This window comes from Balaenoptera ricei, chromosome 11 (genome assembly GCF_028023285.1).
Source record: "Balaenoptera ricei isolate mBalRic1 chromosome 11, mBalRic1.hap2, whole genome shotgun sequence".
Lineage (NCBI taxonomy): Eukaryota > Metazoa > Chordata > Mammalia > Artiodactyla > Balaenopteridae > Balaenoptera > Balaenoptera ricei.
In genome coordinates, this window is record NC_082649.1 from 8,985,314 (window position 1) to 9,007,760 (window position 22,447).

Consider the following 22,447-nt stretch of genomic DNA (forward strand, 5'->3'; position numbering starts at 1 on the left):
GTTATGTAGCATGGTCTAGTGAAACCTAAGGTATAGCCTAAAGCAGATCTAGTGGACAAAAATAAGTAAGATTATAGAAGACCTTTAGTAACATAATAAATATGGTAGATCTTATTCATATAGACCACACTATTCCCTAAAAACAGAGAATACACCTTCTTTAATTGTGTACTCACTTCCCCAAATTAACCATATACTGGGCTACAAAGAAAACATCAGTAAATCCCTCAAAGTGGAAATGGTATAAATAACATTCTTTGGCTACACAGTAATTAAACTATGAACTGCTAACAAATATAGAACTGCCTCCCTTTGAAAGTTGAAAGTTAAAAAAGAATCTCTCTTTTAAATAACTTCAAAGTAGAAATCAAAAGTAAGATGGCAGAATTTCTAGAAGATAACAACAGAAAATGTTAATAGAACATCATGTATCAAAAGCTACAGGATACAACCTAAGCAATGCTCAGGGCAAATTCAAAGTTAAATACTTATATTAAGAAACAAGAAAAAATATAAAGAAATGAATCAAGCAGCTAACATAAAATTTACAGAAAATAACAAAACAATCCAAAGAAAAGCAGAAGAAACTAACTGATAATGATAAAAGAAAAAAAGTGAAATAATATACAGAAACACAGAGAACTGATAAATACATCTAAGAGCTGATTAATTGGAAAAAATATAAAATGATTAGCAAATATAATTAAGATAAAATTAGAGAATGTGTAAGTTCGCAAAATAAGCAACGTGTTGGAGAAGTTAAAAGATTTACAAGAGGTATTGATTAACACTGCAAATTACTTTTAAAAATTGTATCAGATAGATAAAAATAGGTCAAATGAAAAAATTACAGAAAGAAATCAGGAAGAGAAAAAATATTGAAATGGATAAATTGCCATAGGAAAACAACACTACCTAGAAAAAAATTGACAAAGAGCTGCTTCCCTAAAGCATCGACAGCAGTTTTACAGTTGAATTTCACCAAACAATGAAGGAAAAGAAAAATCCAAACAATGACAGCTTCTAAATATTTTGTATAAAGCCAACACAACGTTAATTAGTAAAAATAAAAAATAAAAATAAAAACCACAAACTAAATTAAACACAATTCTAAAGAGAAACGTACAGATCAATCTCACTCACAATACTGATGACATAATTCTAATAAAAGATTAAGACATGGAATTAAGTAGCATATTGAAAGAATGAGAGATCATGACTAAGTGGCATTAACTCCAGAAACTCAAAGAAAATGTATTAGGAAAATTTTAATATAATCCTCATATATTTAGGACCAAAGGAAGAATCACATTGTCATATCCATAGATGCTAAAAAGAGACATATTCAACAACTTTTCAAAATCAAATTTCTTAATAAAATAAAACATTAAAATATCTCAACATCCCCTAAATTTATTTATAAATGTAACACGATTTCAGTGAAAATATAACCAGTAATATTTTTAGAATTAGGAAGCTGATTTTAAAGTTCTTCCAGAATAATACACATTCAAGATTAATCAGGAAAAAAATTGAAAAATGAATAGAAAAGGAGGACCTATCTTAGAAGAACCTGAAGCATATTGTACAGTTAAAGAAAATAAAAATAGTGTGGTGCTGACACATGAATAGATAGATAGGACAAAAATGAAAGTCCAGAAATAAATCGAAGTATACATAGAAATTTTGAACATGATATAGCTGGTGTTTTAGGTCAGTGGGAAAATGATGGATTTTTCAATAAATGTTTTGGGACAACTCAGTTGCCATCTGGAAAAACAAAATTAGATCTCTACTAAACGTTTTACATTAAAAAAATTCCAAGTGGACTAAAGGTGTAAACAAAGACACCCATAAAATTTTTAGAAAAGATATGAGACTTAAAAAAACCAAATCTGAGAAGGGAAGACATTTTAAAGCATGGCGGGAGACTTAGATACCATAAAAGAAAAGGCTGACAACATAAGTATCAGAAATTTCTACATGACCAAAGAGTTTTGTTAAAGCTAAAAGGCTACTGACAAACTGAAAAAGATGTATACAGTACATATCACAAATGGTTAATTTGTTAAATATTTAAAAGCTCCTACATGTAAGTTTTTAAAAGATAAATTACCCAAAAGAAAAATGGGCAGAAGTGTCTAGAAAAGGCAATCCATATGTTCCTTCACACACACATAAAATGTGTCACCTCACTTAAAATCAGAAAATCGCTAATAAAATACAGTGAAATACCATTTTCACCATTTTGTTCTTGGCATACAATGTTTTATGATGTTTAGCTCAACAATTAAGTACTTTAAGAATTGGGTTTAGTGTGGATTATGCATCATGAATCTACAAGTGGCATTTACTCAACACATTATTTTATGTGTTTTATATTTGGCCTTCCATCCATAATATGACCCGACTGGATGCAGGGTAATTTCAGACACCGGTTTTTAGGGGGGAAACTGAGTCTCCTGTGTTGCCAAATGCAGGATTTTGTATGCGTGTGATTTTAGCAGAGTCTTTCTTTCCACTCACATTCAGGCCTCAAAGAATGAATTCTTAGAGTTCAAATGTCGTGTATTATCTCTTTTAAAGACTTAGGATAATAAACAAGGAGCTACACGGTGGTGGGGAGTGGGCTGGGCAGCATCTGGCAGAAATTGGAAGGTAGGTGGTTTGTATGCACAGGTGGAGGGAAAACAACCAGGATGAGGTGGAAAATGGAGCTAGAGGCACCGGCAGGTACCTGCCTGTCCTTCCATCTCAGACATGCTCCTAACCCTCCATGACTGTGGGTGGACGTCATTTCCCACTGCCAATATGGGGCATCTCTCTGCTCTTTTCTGAACAGGGCTGGACCCCTCAGCAGCCCCATAATGGTGACCTGGCACCCTAGGTATGCCATATCTTACTGCAGAGACAAAGTAGGACATACCTTGTTTTTCTGATTTACTGTGATGGAAATGTCTCTTGACTCTTAACAGGTGTTCTGAGAAACATTTCAACAAGTAAATTTCAGTGCAGTACCTATTTTAAAATAATATGCACGACCATTTCTTCCTCTTATTTCTGTCATTTCTTCCAACAGAATTTTATATTCTTCTTCAAAAAACCAGCAGTGTTTTCGTTTTGTGTGTGTGTGTGTGTGTGTCCGTATAAGAACAAGATACAAGATTTGGGCAGAAGTGAGGTTTTGTGTATAGATTTTGAAAAAAAAAGTAGTCTAATAGTGTTATAAAATTTAACACTATTAAATTAGTGTTATGAAATTTCAACCCATCCTTGTGAAAATTAAATGAGCTAATATGTTGTACTTGGCACAAGGCCTGGCAGGAGGAAGGAGCTAAGTGTTGATTATTACTATTAGTTAAATGACGCCAAAAATCTGAAGAGGTACCATTATTATTTCCATTTTAAGGCTAGTAAGTGATGCAGCCAGTGTTCAAACCATATTTTCCAGATAATGAATCTTTTAAACCTGCACCATCACTCAGAGTTTGGAGCTGCTGAAATGTGTCGCGAGATGAAATTAGGTTGCCTATGTAATGTGACTCTGTGATGTAGTACTGTACAGCGAGAAAGGAAGATAATAAAGGAGAAAGATGTCCTCATAGTTAATGTTTTTCCCAAAGAATCAATATCATTTTATATTCTAATTGACTTTAAAAGCTTTCTTCTGGGCCCTCTCTGGACAATTAATAGGATTCCTAAGACTTATGGGTGTTCCCTTACTTGTGTGTAAGAAATAAACCAGGAACTCTTTGTGAATTGTTATTTATTTCACATGCAAGGGCACGGGGCTAAAAGAGACCTCTAGGATTTATTTGGGGTGTTCCCTGATTTCTGGCAGGAATGTGACTAAACCATTCCTTGACTGGTGTATTAACTCAATACTGAAAATCTGCAAGGAAAGAAACTACACAACTTCCACCTGCATTAATTCAGTTTTGGGTTTCATAACCTTGGCCATTGGGAAATGTTCAATTCACTTAAGAGTATATGCTTCCAACATATCATTATGTTTATCATTAGCTTTATCAAGGCAAACACAAGTTGAATGCAAGGTATTAGCCTAGAGAGCTGAGACCTTATGAATCTTCAAATCCTATAGATAATGCCTAGCACAGAACATTATTATGGATAACAGATGCCAAATAAATGCTTACTGAATTGAGCTGAATAGCAAGGGAAACGTTGTCTGGTTATCAAAGTGCATTATCGATTTGAGCCTTCCTTGCTGTGTCTTACTTTCTCATTTCCAGAAATGAACACTTAGGTTCCATTAAAAAAATTATGTGAAACAAGAAAAATGCTGACTTTTCTATGAAGTTTATTCAATTATTCATTCAACAAATATTTGATGAACACCATGTGCTAGGCACTGTCCCAGGTTCTGAATATTTTAAATGCATGCTACCATGTTTTAAACAGTAGTGTGTAATAATAAGAACCCCACTGATTCCGTGTAAACTAACTAAAAGTTCCTGATGTGAGAGTTTAATGAGCTGCTGCTTAGAGAGTTTGATATGAACCCTTCATTGAATGTAGTCATATTCTCTAATACCTCTAATCATATAATATCAAATCTCTTACTGGTAATCATTAGGTAACCTGCATCTCCCCATCCAGAACCTTAAAGGTATGGAGTTGATAGTGAGGTAAGGAAGATGGTGTGGCTACTGGAAAGAATGAACAGACTAGGAATTCAGAAACTGGGCTGTGAAGTGGTGTCACCTCTGTAAGGCACTTAATTCTGCAGAATCAGTTTCACCTATCTGTAAAATAAAGTGAATTGGCAAAGTGGTAAAGTCCCTTTTAAGTCTAACTATTTTATAATCTTAAATTAAGATCTCATTAATTCTAAATCCTTAGACGACGATAACTCCACATGATGAGTTTTGGCTCAGTTCTTATTAGTGATGCAGACTGTTCCCTTTCCTCCTGTGTTGTGACATCAAACAGACAATACATATGCCAACTAAAAATGGTTTTCTGCCTTCTGGTTCTGTAAGAATGACGCCAGTAGCCACTGCAGTCGCTAACCTTCCCCACACCCTGAAAGGAGTTCAGGGTGGAGATCAGGAATGAGGCCCTCTGTGCTCCAGGAAAAACTGGCAGAACAGGTCTTCAGTTAGGTATTTTCAGGAGAAGATTTTATGAGCCCAATTTCTTGCATCTTCTCATATCTAGAAAAGCCCTAAAATCATTAACAGAGATACGTGCTCCTCGTGACTAGCACCAACCTTCTTGTGACCAGCAGCAACTTTCTGCCAAAATGTGTGCTTAAGGGCACATACGCCCCCTTCACCAAAGTCACGTATATACTGACCTCCTCCGCACCTCGCCAGAGCAGCTGCTCAGAGCTACCTGAAAGGCTGTATCCCCGGCTACAGTTCTCGTTCTGCCCCAAATAAAACTTAACTCACACCTCTCGCGCTGTACATTTTTTCAGTTGACACATACATACGTATATAAATATACATATGTATATTTTAAGGTGGTCACCAAGAACACCCTTTACAGGTGATCCAACCCTCCTGCGTTTTGCCCAAAGTACTTGATGATTTAGCTACAGCATGAACTTCGGCGTCCTTTGCAGATTTTCTTTTCAGACAGTAAAGAGGCTGAAAAAGGATGGGGAGAGGCGGGCTGACTGGTGCATATGTTGTTATTGCCAAAACTTAATTCTTATTTTTCAAGATAAAAGGTTTCAGACTTCAAGGAGGAGTTCACTTTGTTGTGGTTGAATTTTAGACAGTTTCTCGGGCTAACGGTGGATATGGAGAAAGGCAACAAACCACGGGAAGAGAGGTCTAGTTTAAGTCCTGAGCTGGGCGGGGGGGAGGGGGGGAGATAACGGAGACTTTTACAATTTAGGTAAAGAGAGTACTGCAACGAAAAAAGAGCTAGCCCCGAGGGTGGCCTTGAGGTGTAGGACACCTGCCCAGCCCCGGCACTGCAGGTGATTTCAGATGCCGGAACCACGGGAGGCCCAGGTTCTTGCTGTGGGTAGGACTGGATGAATCGTAAAGTGGGTCTGTTTCTGCTTTAATGGCTTTCGGATATATTCTGCAAGTAGTGACCTACCCAGGTCATCTGCCTCACCCCCCCCCCCAAAAAAAAACCCCAAAACCCCAAACCCACAAACTGACAAATCTAAAATGTTGAGATATTTACACTTGTTAGAAAAAGTTGTACTCAAACCTTTTTATCCAATGTATTTCATTCGAAGCCAAAGATGTGAAGTGTCACAGCATCCACCTGACGGAGTTTGACACCTCGCTCCCCGCCACGTAGGGTCGGGGCTGCAGCTCAGCCTGGAGCTCCAGCGCCGCCCGGATTCTCCCAGGGCGCGCGCCCGGGGCCGGGGGGCCGGGGGGCTGGGGGGCCGGGGGCAGGGAGGGCGTGGAGCTGGTTCCCCTGGAGCGCCCAGTCAGCAGCGAGGCCCGGCGGTGGCGCTAGTGACGTAGGCCGCGCTTCCCTCCGCCCCACTGCGGGCCGAGGCTCAGCCCCGTCAGCCTCGCGAGCTCGCGCGCGCGAGAAGCAGGAGAAGGAGGGCTTTGGGGCCGGCCGGCTGTCGGAGGGCGACGGGTCGCGGGAAGGGGGGAGAGTGAGCATGCGCAGCAGCTCCGTGGAGAGCGGGGGAGGTGGGGACCCGTGCGCGCGCGCACGATCGGTCCGGGGCGGCCGCGGGTGGAGGGGGCGGTTCCTCGAGTGTCGGCGGCAGGAGGGTTGGCAGGCTGGCGGCAGGTGCTGCCGCGGCCGCCGCCGCCGCCGCCGCCTCCGCCTCCTCCGCCTCCTCCGAGTCCTGGGTCTGCTCGTCCTCTCGCGGTGATGAGCTGAGCCCCGTCGGGGGCTGCACCTGCCGGCTGCCCATCACCCCGGACCTCCCGGCGTGACCTCGGCCTCCTCGCGTGCCCGGCCCCCGCGGCGGGCGCCGAGCTGCCCCTGAGAAGGAGCGGCAGCGGCCTCCTCCGACCCGAGTCCTCGCTCGGGGGGCCGCGCGGGGAGAGCGCCCGGCCCCCTCCCCTCCCCAGTCCGCCATCCTCGATGTCTCCCCGGCGGGGAGGGGGCTGCCTGGGAGACGCGCTGAGCGGCCCCCCCCGGAGGCCCGTCGGCGGCAGCAGCAGCAGCGACCAGCCCGGCGACCCGAAGCCTCCCCCGGCGGCGGCGGCCTGGAGGAGCCGCGCACCCGCCGCCGCCCCCGGAGCCTCGCAGCCGCCGCCGCTGCCCGGCGCCCGAGGAGAGGGCGGCGGGCGTCCCCCAGGGAAGATGAAGGCGGAGGGGGGCGACCACTCCATGATCAACCTGTCGGTGCAGCAGGTCCTGAGCCTCTGGGCCCATGGGACGGTGCTGAGAAACCTTACGGGTAATTGATGCGCCCGGGGTGGGGACCGGGATGCGGTGCCGCCCCTCGCCTCCCTTCTCCCTCCCTCGGAGGGGAAGCGCTCCTCGCCGCCCCACCCCCGTGCGCGCCCCGCTCGGGAGCTCGCGGTCCCAAGTCCTGGCGAGGAAGGTGTTAATTGGATCCGCTCCGCTCCTGTTCTGGGGGCGCCGACGCCAGTCCCCCGAGACCCCGGCTCCAGAAGCGCTGGGGGAGAATCCACGACCCCCGCCTCCCCTCCCTTCCTGCATCGGGAGGGCCGGCGACCGCCCTGCCTCTGTAGTACGCGCGGAATTGCTTTAGCGCTGAGACTTGAGTACAGTTAGCCTTTATTTATCTCCCCACCTCCATACACACACACACGCACACACGCACACACACACACACACACACACGCACACGCGCGCGCTTGCTTATTGCTCTTTAGGTCTTTTTCTAGTTTAGCTCTTTTTCTTTCTTGCAAATCTCAAATCGAATGCAGGACTTAAATTCCCTCTCACAATGATCAGTTTGCTTCAACTGTTAATTTGTTTTTGCGATATAAATGACTCATTAAGTAGATTATATTAGGTCACGGGCTGGGTCAAGGTCTAGTGAATTCTAAGCACTTTTTGCTTTAACCGTATATCTCCTCTCTCTCCTATTTCCTTTTGTCTGTCTGTCTCCCTCTGGCGTCAAGCTGCTGCTTCTGTGACATTTGATAATTTTGTGTATTTCCCTTCATACGTCAAGGCTATCAGGAGGGAATTGGACTTAATATATTATAGTAATTAACATCAATTTCTAGTTGTAAAAGTGAGCAATAATACTCATAAACTTTTAAAATCAAATTTGTAGGTCTGGTTTGTGGAGAAACTTCTGGCTTGGTTAATGCAGAAATGCTTGTATTATACCCTGACTTTAAAAAATACTCGCTAAAGATTAGTGTTTACGAGAAAGTGATTTCAGTTGCAGTTTGATGACTCCTCAGTGCGTGCTTCTCAGGGAAAAATCTTAAAAACATACTCAGGATTTAATTTTTGAAAATGTATAAGACAGCTAATTTTGATAGAGCATTAGTATTTCAAAATGCATTATGTTAAACTGGTTAAGAGTATGGAGAGTATTTTACAAATATAACCTATCTTGATAGGATACAAGATATTATAAAATCTAGCATTACATGGAATTCAGATATTCATAGAGAAAAGTTGGGATTATTTACCACCAGGTTGAGTTTAAAGACGCTGGGTGCCTTGAATGTGGAAACTGCTCTATAAAATTAACATGGATTCTGGATTGATTTATGGTGCCCTCACTTTTAATCTGTGGTTATTTAACTTGGAGCACACTGACCTTACATGATGGTTGCAGGACAGGAACATGTTTTTAGTTCTGAAAACCTACACTGACATAAGCACCATTTCATAATTCAATTGAATTTTGAGATAGACCACTTTATCTTACTTACGGCTTTCCTTGTGTTTATCCACTGTTAATATTTCAGATGTTGTATGAATTATGTTCATTGGAGTAAAATGAAAAATAAGGATTTAAGAATATGTATTTGTATATGTTAATGACTGGCTTAGCTCATCAGTGGGTATTTAGAGAAAATTAGCTTTGGGAACCACAGAGTAAATGTAAATGTAACTTACCTCTTGGACAGATTTAACAATATTTTAAAATATTTAACATTCTGAATCATTATAGTGGCTTCCAGTTCCCATAGGTCAACCGTTAGGCTAACAATAGTAGTTTCAGCCCAGGGTTAGCTCTAATTATCTCCTAATCGTAATAATCAGCTGTTGCTCATTGGACTTTGCCATTTTATAAGGGATATGGGATATGCTGAACATCCAAAACCAGGACTGAGGTGGGACTGAGGAGCATGGGAACCTCTCCTAGGAAATTTAAATCGAGTCTGAGTACACAAAATTCTGTCAAAATGGAGAAAATAGATTCGGAATAGGCTTCACCAGCAGGTGAATGTACCACGTTAGGAACCACGTCACTGCTAAAAAGTAGACTCCGTAAGTGGTAACATTCTGATGTGGTTCATTATGGCCTTCTCCATGCTTGTGACCTTCGCGATCCCATATGCAGCTTGATCATTAGTTAAGTGATGCCTCCTACAGTGCCATTTTTTTTTTCAGCTTCATAATTAAGATGTAAGTTAAAATTGTTTGTTTTTTATTTTTTTTAACATTTTTATTGCAGTATAATTGCTTTACAATGATGTGTTAGTTTCTGCTGTATAACACAGTGAATCAGCTTTATGTATACATATATCCTCATATCCCCTCCCTCTTGCATCTACAGTGCCATTTAGAACTTAGTCTATTAGAAACAAACACACAACTTCTAAAACAAGATGACTCCTATTTATTGAATGCCTGCTATGTATCAGGCAATTTACATATATTATTTCTAATCTTCAGAGTAACTCTCCAAAGCAGATTTACAAAGAAGCTCAGAGAGGTAAAGTTGGCCCACATCAAATAGCTTGAAATGGCTGAGCTAGGCTTGAAACCCTTCTCTGCCTACAGAACTACTCTCTCCCCCTTTCCAAGCTGCTTTAGCTACTTCTTCTCTGTTCTCTATAAACAGAATCAATTAAGTGCTTCATCTTGTTCCTTCAGCTCCTTATACATGCTTTTGTTGTTATATTTGTCAATTACATTATAATCTTTATTTGTCTCTTCTAGACTGTGAGCTTTTTGAGGGTGGGGTCATTGTTGTAATCATGGAATTCTGGAATCCTAGTGTATTGTATCTGGCACGTAGTATATGCTCAATGCATGTTTATTGAATTGAGCTTTTAAAACAATACTTAACAGTTGCATGATTAAAACATTCTAGTTGCCTTATTTTTCAGCTACATCTGTTTGAGTGAATATGCTTTTAACTAGGATATAAGGTGTTTAAGCAATTCATATAGATAATTGTCATACTTTTAAAACACACAAATGCTTTTTTTGTGCTAGTTACCGTTCTTTCATGGATTTTATTTAATCTTTTCAACCATCTTGAGAGAGATTAGTGTTTATCCTTATTTTACAGGTTCAGACATTGAAGCAAAGAGTAACTTGATTAGATCTGGTAGCTAATAAGTGAAAAATTATTACCTTTTTTCAGATTATGATAACACATTAAGTCAGAAGGCATTTTTGTCATCATCATAAACTTGGAAATGAAACAGGTAATAGAAAGGAGCATAGTGTAGAACCAGACTGATTTAGATTTAAGAAATGACTGTGAAGGATTTGCAGAAATCTCGTTAATAGGAGTTCTGGTTAATTAAAAAGTAAATAAAAGGGTAATGTACTCTCATCTTTTATTTTTTTCAGTTAACAGGTATGATTTATTCCTCTGTCTGTATCTTATCCCATAGGTGAAGCAGAATTATTGACCTTTTTATCTCAGAGACCAATCTTTTGAAAGTAGTCTTGTGTATGTATTACTTTGATAGAAATAGATTTTTTAAAAGTGATGACAACTAGAAATTAGAATTAGCCTAACATTTTAGAGCTAGAAGTTATGTAGTTTGATTACTTCCTTTCAGAAATATTGGGATATACATGGCTGGGATCAAACAGTTATTTAATGACAGAGCCAGGACTAGAACTGCTGTTCACTGACTCTCAGTTCTGTGCCTTTTGCTTTTATTTCACATCTGATTTTAACTCAGACAGGTCTGATAGATGATAAATCTTAAGGCACTTAAGAACAGCTTTGTAAGTATTTGCCCCAAATGAGCCCAAGAATGGGTGAATGGAACTAATTTTTGTCCAGAAATAAAAGATACTGTACAATGTAAGATATTACCGAATAGTGATAATAATAGTAATAATCTTTCTAAACTTTTAAGTTGCCATAGCCTATGTAAATGTTAGTGACCCATATTTACTATGTATCTGGTTTTAGAAATTCTGCCAAGTTCAATCTCTTTTTTCTCCTTCCTGGAAGACAGTAGTACTATGGGGATTTCATATAGAGATTAGCACCTGGAGACCCCCATCTTTGTCACTTCATAACTATTGCCAGAGTTCTCTTCTGTATGTCACTTCCCACAGTGTGTGACTCTCAGGATTCCTAAATTGTTTGTTAACTGTGTATAGGTTATATGCTTATTCAGCTCACTCAAGTAGAGAGATAAGTGGCTTCCTTCCTTCTCATATAGTTTTTCTTTCTCTGAATATGTCCTAAATTCCTCTTCCCCACCACAACCTAAAATTAGAGTCAGAATGTATATACTCTTTCAGTTTTATGGGTAACCTAACTTCAAAAAAACGATCTACAGTGAAATGTATCCTTTTGCTTTACTTTTATTTTCTTCAACTATTTTGGCTCCCAACTTTGTGTTCCCACCCAAATTTGGTTGCTAAGAGTTTAGAGAAGAATTTTTTACTTAGAAGGAGGCAGGATCCCTAACCCCCCGGATAAACACAGAGCCGGGCTCGGGTTGGGAAAGGAATAATTGGTTCCTCGGAAAAAAGGCGAAGTCTGGCCTCAGGCTCATCCCCTCTCTCGGTGTCAGCAGCAAGTGTGGGCGCAGGTGCTCCTTTCTCTTTATTGGTATAAACATCGGGAAGCTGGGAATTCAAACTGGAATGAAGGTCAAGTGTGTGTGTGTGTGTGTGTGTGTGTGTGTGTGTGTCTACAAAATATATATGTGCTTATTTATTTTTACTATATACATACACAATTATGTTTCCCTTTTAGATTTTTTAGTTGCTAAGCCACTTTAGTGTTAATAGTGATTATCAGAAAAAAAAAGAAAGGGGGAAAAACTTGGGTACCTAGTATACATACTTGTAATTGTTCACACCTCATATTAGTATAGCCAGCAACTTTCTTTGGTGGTGCTCCCAAACAGGTATGCTTCTCTCAGTACCTGCACGTATTCTAGTGTCCCATTAGGTTAAGTTCCTCCTCCTAAATGTTCTATTATAGGAGGTGAGTTTATGCAGATAAAATTATTTCAGATGTCCAATTATAGAAATTTATGTTTTGTAAATGTAGCCCTAAAGACAATGTGCTACTCTTCAATATTTGTGCCAGACCCCAAAATTTACTTTTTCTGAAATACATGTGAAAAATCCCTTACTCTTTTGTGGTACTGAGCCAATTAATAAGTGCTGGTATGATTTGTACTTTATAGGACTTTGCCATTTGGAAGAATTACCTGTGTTATCGAGAATGAAGCCACTGTAATTTTTCAAAAATTAGAATTGCCATCTTCAGGTTTTTACTTTCCTAATACCCATCTCATTATCTTTGAATCATATATCAGTATCCTCTGGCAGTACCACATCCAAGGTCCAGATGATATTTCTTAAACCTAAAGCAATTTCCAGATAAGTCTTGGGACTGTGTAAGCTATGATTTTGATTCTTAAATGGTTAACTATCAGAATATAAATATATTTATCTTTGCTTTGTTTAGTGATTGGAATAAAGGACCAGAAAAGTAAGATAATTCAGGAAGAGAAGTTAGAATAACTAGGGATATTTTTCCTGTAGAAAGGAATTCTAAACAGAAGAGGAAGGATGAGGCAGAGGTGGGGAGGAGGAATTGGAACCAGGGAAGGAAACTGGAATTAAGAATGGTCAGATGTAAGAGGAGAGCCCAGAGAATTCAGCGCATTGAACTTACCTTAGAATCAGATGAATAACTCTAATAATGGCTATATTTATTGAACCCCTACTATATGTCAGGTACTGTACAAAGCATTTTGCATGCATTTTACTTACTATAATTGAAGTGGCCATAGAATGTATTGTTTTATTAAATGTATATAGAAGAATTATACTAAAAAGCAGCATCTAGCATTTTCAAGGATCAATCTTGTTGGATATTTCTTGATCATGAGCATTTGCCAGTCTCTGTGGTAAACACTGATAAACAAAAATGAAAATGTCAATCATTGTCCATAAGGGGTTCATGGTGTAGAGAGGCGAACTAACCTTCAGGTTAAGTCGTACTTCGGTGGCTTGCTGAGTTCAGGGAGAGCCAGGTAATGGGACTTTGAAGACAACAAAAGAGGTAGAGAGCAGAGAAAGAACCTGTTTAAGGGATGATGGAGAGAGAGGAGAGGTGATCTGTTTTGAGGATGGTTCAGGAATACCACCAGGACTTGATTAAATTTAAAAGTATTTTATTGCTCTTGGATAACTGTGTAGCCAATATGTTTTCTTTTATTAATTAATAATTAATTAATTAATTAATTTTGGGGCTGCATTGGGTCTTAGTTGCTGCACACAGGGTTTCTCTAGTTGCGGCGAGCAGGGGCTACTCTTCGTTGTGGTGCGTGGGCTCTAGGCACACGGGCTTCATTAGTTGTGGCGCGTGGGCTCAGTAGTTGTGGCACACGGGCTTAGTTGCTCTGCAGCATGTATGATCTTCCTAGACCAGGGCTCGAACCCGTGTCCCCTGCATTGGCAGGCAGATCCTTAATCACTGCACCACCAGGGAAGTCCCGCTAATATGTTTTCATTATAAAATTCTCTCTCCAGTCCCTACCATGAATTACTTTAATCCAATCTTGCTACATATCAGAATTACCTGGGGCTGGTTGAGGGTACAGTCCATAGACCCAGTCCACAGCTATGGAATTAGAATCTTTGAGACCAGGGCCTAGGAAGGTACATTTTAAACTAGCTCTTAAGGTGATTTTATTACTGAGAGCTCAAGGATTGGGAACACTGGATTTTTAAAAAATGAAGCTTTTTTGTGATCAATTTGTAACTGTGTTGTGATATATAATGCAAGTGAATGTGGAGTGTTTAGTACAGCTAAAGACTTATTAAAATTTCAAGATCAATGACTCATTTCCAAGAGGATGCTATAACCCAGTTTTTTTAGGTGACTGTCTTTTAACATTAGAGGTTAATATTAGAATTTATCTTTTAAAAATGTTTTCTTTACTTATATGAGCTATTAGCTATAGAGAAAAATTCTTATTAAATGTTAGTACTTTAAAAATTCTAAACAGTTCAGTTATATTTAATCTGAAGTATATGGGAGAACTAAACATTAACAATGTTTATGTAAATACTTACATAATGTGCAGTTATTGGAACTTCCCCCACTAGGATAAATTGGGTTCTGCTATATTTTTGTATGCAAATAAAGAGTCTAAAGAAGCAATAGGATCCTTGAATTCATGAGTCAGTAAACAGTTTTATCCTTGAATGCTATTAATTGTCTCTCGTACTTTAGAAAAGCCACATTTTTTTTTAATATCTTTATTGGAGTATAATTGCTTTACAATGGTGTGTTAGTTTCTGCTTTATAACAAAGTGAATCAGCTATACATATACATATATCCCCATATCTCCTCCCTCTTGCGTCTCCCTCCCACCCTCCCTAGTCCACCCCTCTAGGCGGTCACAAAGCACTGAGCTGATCTTCCTGTGCTATGTGGCTGCTTCCCACTAGCTATCTAGTTTACATTTGGTAGTGTATATATGTCCATGCCACTCTCTCACTTCATCCCAGCTTACCCTTCCCCACTCCCCATGTCCTCAAGTCCATTCTCTATGTCTGCATCTTTATTCCTGTCCTGCCCCTATGTTCTTCATGACCATTTTTTTCTTAAATTACATATATATGTGTTAGCATACGGTATTTGTTTTTCTCTTTCTGACTTCAGTCTGTATGACAGACTCTAGCTCCATCCACCTCACTATAAATAACTCAATTTTGTTTCTTTTTATGGCTGAGTAATATTCCATTTTATATATGTGCCACATCTTCTTTATCCATTCATCTGTCGATGGACACTTAGGTTGCTTCCATGTCCTGGGAAAAGCCACATATTTAACCAGACCTTGGTTTCCTCATCTATAAGACAATCCAATGACAACAATTTTCACATTGATGTTAAAGGAAAGATGATCTAAAAATTTTAATGAGTTAAGAAAAAAGTTGAGAGATTTTACTGTGAGTTAAGAAAAACATTTACCCGTTTGCGTATAAATTTGTTTTTTTAGTCTTTAAAATTAAGAAGCTTTCTTTTTTAAGTGGGGCTTCAGACCTTTAATATGCTAATTTGTAGAGTGAGGTTTAAGACCTAGAAAATCTTTGTTCTCTGAATACCATTTAATAGTTCTTAGAATTAGGCCTTCTTAAGACTTGGTTTAGGAAACTCTGGATTCAATATTTGATGATCCCTTCCAGTTCTGAAATTATCTGTGTTTTTGTTTTTTAACCCCAGTATGGCATAACTGCTTCCTGAGGATTACTGTCATCATATCAAAGGTGTGACTGTTCTGACCGTGCTTGTGCATTACTTGTTTTCCTAGTTGTGCTTTTATTTTCTGATCTGTCATTCATTTGGTCTCTTATTTAGATTTAATTTTAAGAATTTGTTACATTGGGAGTTTCATTATAAGTTATGCTCATTGATGTGAAAAGTTCATTTTTGAGTGTTCAGTGTAAAGATCCTTTGGAAATACTGTATTATGAGATTGTAACATTTTATCAGTCACTGAAAAGATTATTTTTTAGGTCAGTGACTGATTCAAACAAATATGTTGTTACTGACATTTTTTTGGTAGGACATGTATAATTTAAGATGCTTAAGGGCATATAAGTAATAACAATTGAAACTATTGTATATTGCTCTGTTATAACTTCATAATAGATTCGGATTTTGCCATTTAATCCTTATACTTTTATAACTGAGTAACTAATCGATTATGAGAAGAACAAACTGAATGGCATCTTTTAGGAAGGTAGTGCTATGGCTTAAATGTAAAGCAAATTTTGAACTATTTTAAATAGCCTTAACCTGATTTTTTTTTTTACAGCAAATGATATTCTGATTGTTTTAAATTAAAAATTTATTTTTCTAAGAATTTTTTTTCTATTCAATGATGACTACTGTAATTTACAGTTTAAAATTATATAATTAGCTGGTAAAAGGGTAATTTAGTTTAAGTGGGTAATAAACAGTATTGCCGTAAGCTTTGAGAGAGGCAGTATATTCAAGCAGCTCTTGAAGATGTCACAATTAAATTTAAAAACTAATGTTTTTGCTCTCTTTTAAGAAGTGGAAGCAGACAGCTATTAAATATCTACAGTAGCTTTAACTTTGATGTTAAATGAGGCTTCAAGTGAAAAAACGCAACAACTTATTTTTAAATCTGGTTAAAATATTAGAATGATTAAAAATAAGAAAACATATCTTTTTTTAAAAATTAATTAATTTTTGGCTGCGTTGGGTCTTCGTTGCTGCACGCGGGCTTTCTCTAGTTGCGGTGGCTTCTCTTGTTGCGGAGCACAGGCTCTAGGCGCGTGGGCTTCAGTAGTTGTGGCACACGGGCTCAGTAGTTGTGGTTCGCGGGCTCTAGAGCTCAGGCTCAATAGTTGTGGTGCACAGGCTTAGTTGCTCCACAGCATGAGATCTTCCCCAACCAGGGCTCGAACCCATGTCCCCTGTACTGGCAGGCGGATTTTTAACCACTGTGCCACCAGGGAAGCCCAGAAAACATATCTTTTATGTTTACCTTCATTTTAATTTTCTTTGTTGCTCACTTCTTTGTGGAGCGTTAAGTTTCCATCTAGTATTACACTCCTGTTTGAAGAGCTTCCTTTAATATGCCATGTAGCACAGGTCTACTGGCAGTTAATTTCTCCAGTTTCTTTTTTTTTTTTTTTCTGGAAAAAAGTCTTCATTTCACCTCCAAATTTGAAAAATGTTTCTCCTGAATATAGGTTCTGGCTTTGCATTTTTTTCCCTTTTAGTCTTTTAAAGTGTTATTGTATTTTGTCATCTGGTTTGGTTGCTTCTGATGAGAAGTTTGCTATACTTTTTATCTTTGTCCCTCTCTGTGTAATGTGTCTTTTTTTCTCTTTCTTTTTTCCTTATTTCTTCTTCAATACTTCCCCTTTATCTTTGGTTTTTTAGTCATTTCACTGTGGTGAATCTAGGTATGTGTGTGTGCTTTATTTTTGTTTTGTTATTTTTTAGTTCTTTTGGGAGGTCTTTATCTTGCTTAGGATTCTCTGGGAGTCTTAGATTTGTGGTTCGATATCTTTTATTATTTTTAGAAATTTTTGGCCACTATTTCTTTAAATATTTTTCTTCTCCATTATCTCTTTCTTCTCCATCTGGGACTCCAATTACATGTATGTTAAACCATTTGAAATTGTTCCATAGCTTTTGGATGGTTCCTTTTTTCCCTCCTACTACTTCTTTTTTTTTCCCCCACTCTTTTTTCTCTTATATTTCAATTTGAATAATTTCTATTTGTCCACTTTTACATTCACTGATTCTTTTTTTAAAATTTTTTATTGAAATGTAGTTGATTTATGATGTGTTAATTTCAGGTGTATAGCAAAGTGATTCAGTTATATAAATAGATAGGTAAATAGATTCTTTTTTAGATTCTTTTCCATTATAAGTTATTACAAGATATTGAGTATAGTTCCCTGTGCTATACAGTAGGTCCTTGTTGGTTATCAATTTTATGTATAGTAGTGTGTATATTTTAATCCCAAACTCCTAATTTATCCCTCCCCAACTTTCCCCTTTGGTAACCATAAGTCTGTTTTCTATGTCTTTGAGTCTATTTCTGTTTTGTAAATAAGCCCACTTGTATCATTTTTTAGATTCCACATATAAGCAATATTATATGCCAGGGGTCCCCAACCCCCAGGCCATGGACAGGTACCGGTCCGCGGCCTGTTAGGAACCGGGCCGCACAGCAGGAGGTGAGCGGCGGGCGAGTGAGCGAAGCTTCATCTGCCGCTCCCCATTGCTTGCATTACTGCCTGACCCATCCACCCCCGCCCCGGTCCATGGAAGAATTGTCTACCACAAAACCAGTCCCTGGTGCCAAAAAAGGTTGGGGACCGCTGTCATTTGCTATTTGTTTTTCTCTGACTTAATTTCACTTCATATGATGATCTCTGGGTACATCCATGTTGCTGCAAATGGCATTATTTCATTCTTTTCTATGGCTAATATTCCACTGTGTCTATATTACCACATCTTCTTTATCCATTCATCTGTGGATGGACACTTAGGTAGCTTCCACGTCTTGGCTCTTGTAAATAGTGCTGCTATGATAAGTTCACTGATTCTTTGCTTAACTATGTCAGGTCTACTGGTGAGCCCATTAAAGGAAGTCTTCATCTCTGATATCATGGTTTTTTTTTTTTGTTTTTGCCTTTTCTTGTTTTTTTTTTTAAGCATTTTCATTTGACTTTCCCTTGGACTTTCCACCTCTCTGCTGAAATTCCCCATCTGTTCATGTGAGTTGTCTACCTTTTCCATGAGAGTCTCTAACATGTTAATTATAAAGTCCCTGTCGGGTTGTTTTAAAATCTGGATCATCTCTAAGTCTGATCACTTTATTTCTTGACAATGAATTGGTTTTCCTGTTTTTGAGGGTGTCTTAATTCAATATTTTTTTATTGAATTAAGGACTTTGCATGTATAACAGTAGTGACTGAGGTATATAATATCAATATTTATGCCTGGAAATGGGCTTCTTCTGCTAGACCAGTAGGGTGAAGGTTGATTTAATTTAGTCAGGAGTGAGCCGAGTTTGAGCTTTCTTGTTATGGTTACCTTCAGCGCACCCCAGGCTTCAAATTCCCCAGAAGGTGCTGTTGTTGCCTTGTACTCAGGGTGGGGGCTGGGTGCTGCAGGGTTGGTATCAGTGTTAGTGCTGTATTGTCAGCCTTTAGCCATCTCTGCAAGCCTGCACCATGGAAGAGGTGTCTCTCCACACCCTTGCCTTCCCCCAGCCACAGCCTTGTGTTGCTCATTACCTGGGGCAGGGGAAATTTCTCTCTTGTCCTGTCCAGTTTTAGTCTCAGGCAAGCGCTGTGTAATGGGATATCTGGGGGGAGGCTGTCCACGGTCCTGCCTTTCTGAACCGTGGTAGCCACACTCTCCCTAGTATCTGTGATTGGTCTTGGGCAGGAGTCTTCTGTCCTTCCCTCAGCAGTAACTGACTCTGCTTAGAATAGGATCCTGGGTCCTGGATGGTTTTCTGCCCCTCCCCCAGGGGTAAAGGATTTTTCCTTCTACTCTTCCCCAAGCTGGAGCTGCAGTGGGTCTTTGCTTGTCCCCTGAGGGTGACAGGATTTGCTGCCTTCCAGCAATGGCTAAGGCTTGTTTTGAATAGGAAAAAGGTTTCCAAGAAGCACGCCAGGTTGTCTATGTTTCCCTTAGCAGCCACTGATCACCTCCTGTAGGCCAACATACATCACTGGGGTGGCTCTCTCCAGTCTCCGTCTTTCTAGGGAGTGCTCGGTAGAGACCCGTGGAAAAGAGCTTGTAGGTGACTGTGCACTTTCCTTGTGTCACTTACTCCAAGCTGACAGGTTAATCGCACACTTGGACTTTAACTGTTGGTTAAAATTTTAGCTGATTTCTTTTTACCCACTTGTATGGTACCCACTTCCTGTTCCTGTGCTTTGCCACAGGAAACATAGTATGTCAGCTGTCTCCTTGGAGGGTCTTGTCCCTCTTTGAAATTCAGGTTACTTCATTATCTTGTAGCGTCACCTGACTGATGGGCTAAAGAAGAGCTATGATTTTGTAGTTTATCTTTGTCTCATTGTTAGGGTGAGAGTGACATTCTTTATAGCTTTCTATAGCCTAAATTTGATTCAAATTTATATCTAATAACAGAATTGTGTTAGTAATCATAGATTTAAAATTTGACAAATCATGAACTTAGGAAGATTGCAGACACAACAAACTTGAGATTTACTGCTTTTTAAAACGTGGCCCATAATATACATGTATAGGTAGTCTTCACATTTTTCTACTTGACATATTCTTGCCTTTAGCTTCTCTACTCCTTGCTTCTCACCAACATTTGAATAGTATTGCTTATGTATGAAACACATTTTCCCACGTTTCCAAACCTGACAGCACTGTCGTCTATTCAGCTGTCCATAGCAGAAATCTGGGAGGCCAGACATCACATCTTCCTCACCTCCATCGTCCAGGCCATCAGCAAATCCTAAATATTTCAAATTCTTTTCAATCCTAAGGCCAGTGCCTAAGTCCAGGCCTGAGTTTCTCTTGGGACTCTTGAAATATTCTGATAGTCTCTCATCTCTTTCTAGTCCCCCTTTCCCATACTTGCCAGGATAATTAATTTTTTAAAAGGTAAATTGTGATTGTATCACTTCCTTATTTAAAGTCTTTCATTGGCTACTCATAACCTTCAAGCTTCAGGATAAAGTCCACATCTTTAGGGTCTGTAAGCACCCTCCCTTCCCCACAAAAGCTGCTCCAGCACACCTCTATGATCTGCAGCCAATTCTCTCCATATTCCTTGGCTTTAGCCAAACCGGAGGTTTTGCAATTGCATATTCTCAGTTGTACATAATTTCATGCTTAGATCATCTTGTCTTAGCGCAGTTTTTCACTCTTGGCTGTGCATAAGAATCAAAACTTTAAAAAATTCTGAAGCCCAATTAAGTCAGAATTTCTGAGGGTGATATTTCCTTTAGGCTCTCCCAAGTAACTCCAACCCCTAGCCAAGGCTGAGAACCGTTAGCTTCGAGTGCCCCACTCCCCATTCCTCACCCTCATTCCATCTCCAGTGTGTTTATCGTTTGGTTCAGTCCTGTTTATTTTAAAAATTCAGGTGGCAACGAATTCTCTTGGGATCTTTCTTGACATTTCTCCCTCTTGTTCTGTGTAACTATGGGTGTATGTACCCCATAGCGTCAGCTGCATACTGTGCCCTGAAGAACCTGTGGTATTAGAATATATGCCATTGACAGACCATTAGTTCAACACCCAAAGTGTCAGGTCTCGATAATATATGAAAGTACTGTGACTAATTTTCAGTGGGGTGTGGGGTGACAACCCAACCCCCTGGAGTATGTGTCAAAATCATCTAGACCAGGAGTCAGCAAGCTTTTTCTATAAAGGACCAGTATTTAACATACTCAGCATATATATAGTAACTGCAGTAAATACTTTCAGCTTTGTGGGCCATGTGGCCTCTGTCATAACTACTCAGTTCTGCCATCGTAGCATGAAAGTAGCCATCGACAATATGAATGAGTATGACTGTGTTCCAGGAAAACTTTATAGACACTGAAATTTGAATTCTGTGTACTTTCTGTGTGTCATGAAATACTGTTCTTCTGGTTTTTCTTCAACCATTTCAAAATGTAAAAACCATTCTTAGCTCGCAGACTGTACAGAAACAGTTGGTGGTCAGATAGGACTCATGGTCCATACTTTGCCAACCCCTGATCTAGGGGATTTTTTCAAATTATAAATGCATCATCTCCCTGAGAGTTTAATAAGCTGCTTATGTGGGACACATCCCCAAACTGAGAAGTCACTGGTGTCAGAAAGTAAGGGGGGGCAATTGCCACACCTTAGATTTGCTGGAATGAAAAAAAAAAAACTTGAGGTAACCAAATTTGAACACATTATTTAAACATATAACGAGGACCATTTCTATAAAGAAGATAGAAATTATGAACAGCTCCCAAATTTAGTCTTACTGGTATGTTATTTTCACCTTGAGGCTTAGAGTATGTTGAATACATATAAATGTTCAGTATCTACTTGCTAATGATTTTGTTAGAAGGGTTAGATATGCTATAGAGGATTAAAAATTATGTTTAGTGTTTGTCTATTGAGATAGGTTTTGTTGTTTTTATGACTTTTGGATTTTTTTAGTAAGTACCTCTTATGTAACCTTAGCCTAGAGTGGTGATTTCTGTCTTTATTGCATGTCATGATTATCTGGTTGAATTGATGAAAATATAATTGTTTAGGTCCCCCCTCAAGTGATAGTTTTAGTTGCTCTGTGGGTAATTCTTGTGAGCAGTCTGGGTTGAGAAGCATTGGCTTCATAGAGCATGTTCTCCTTTGATGAATTCTAGAATGAAAAACTATCTTTTAAAGACAGTGTATCTGCAGTAAAGTAAAAAAAACAAACAAACAAAACCAGGCTGGTTGCTAAAAAATAATCAGTAAAGAATAAAATAATATAACCCATCTCCTCTCTTATCTTTAAAAGATAGCCATTGTTAGAATCTGTTTATGTGTTTCTCTGTACCTATAATTTTTGAACAAATAGGATCATACAA

The 22,447-nt window shown here is 39.2% G+C and overlaps 2 protein-coding genes across 2 annotated transcripts in view; one reads left to right on the forward strand and one right to left on the reverse strand.

The window, feature by feature from the left end:
* The window catches only part of NEDD9 (neural precursor cell expressed, developmentally down-regulated 9), a 292,795-nt gene extending 286,270 nt beyond the window's left edge, over positions 1-6,525 (reverse strand). Inside the window, exon 1 of the mRNA XM_059937922.1 lies at positions 6,196-6,525. The gene's annotated coding sequence lies outside the window, so the exon portion shown is untranslated. The remainder of the gene's footprint in view (positions 1-6,195) is intronic.
* A 168-nt stretch (positions 6,526-6,693) lies between these two features.
* TMEM170B (transmembrane protein 170B) overlaps positions 6,694-22,447 on the forward strand; it is a 31,927-nt gene continuing 16,173 nt past the window's right edge. The window contains exon 1 of the mRNA XM_059940646.1: positions 6,694-7,360. Coding sequence (XP_059796629.1) covers positions 7,042-7,360 — 319 coding nt within the window. The 5' untranslated portion in view covers positions 6,694-7,041. The remainder of the gene's footprint in view (positions 7,361-22,447) is intronic.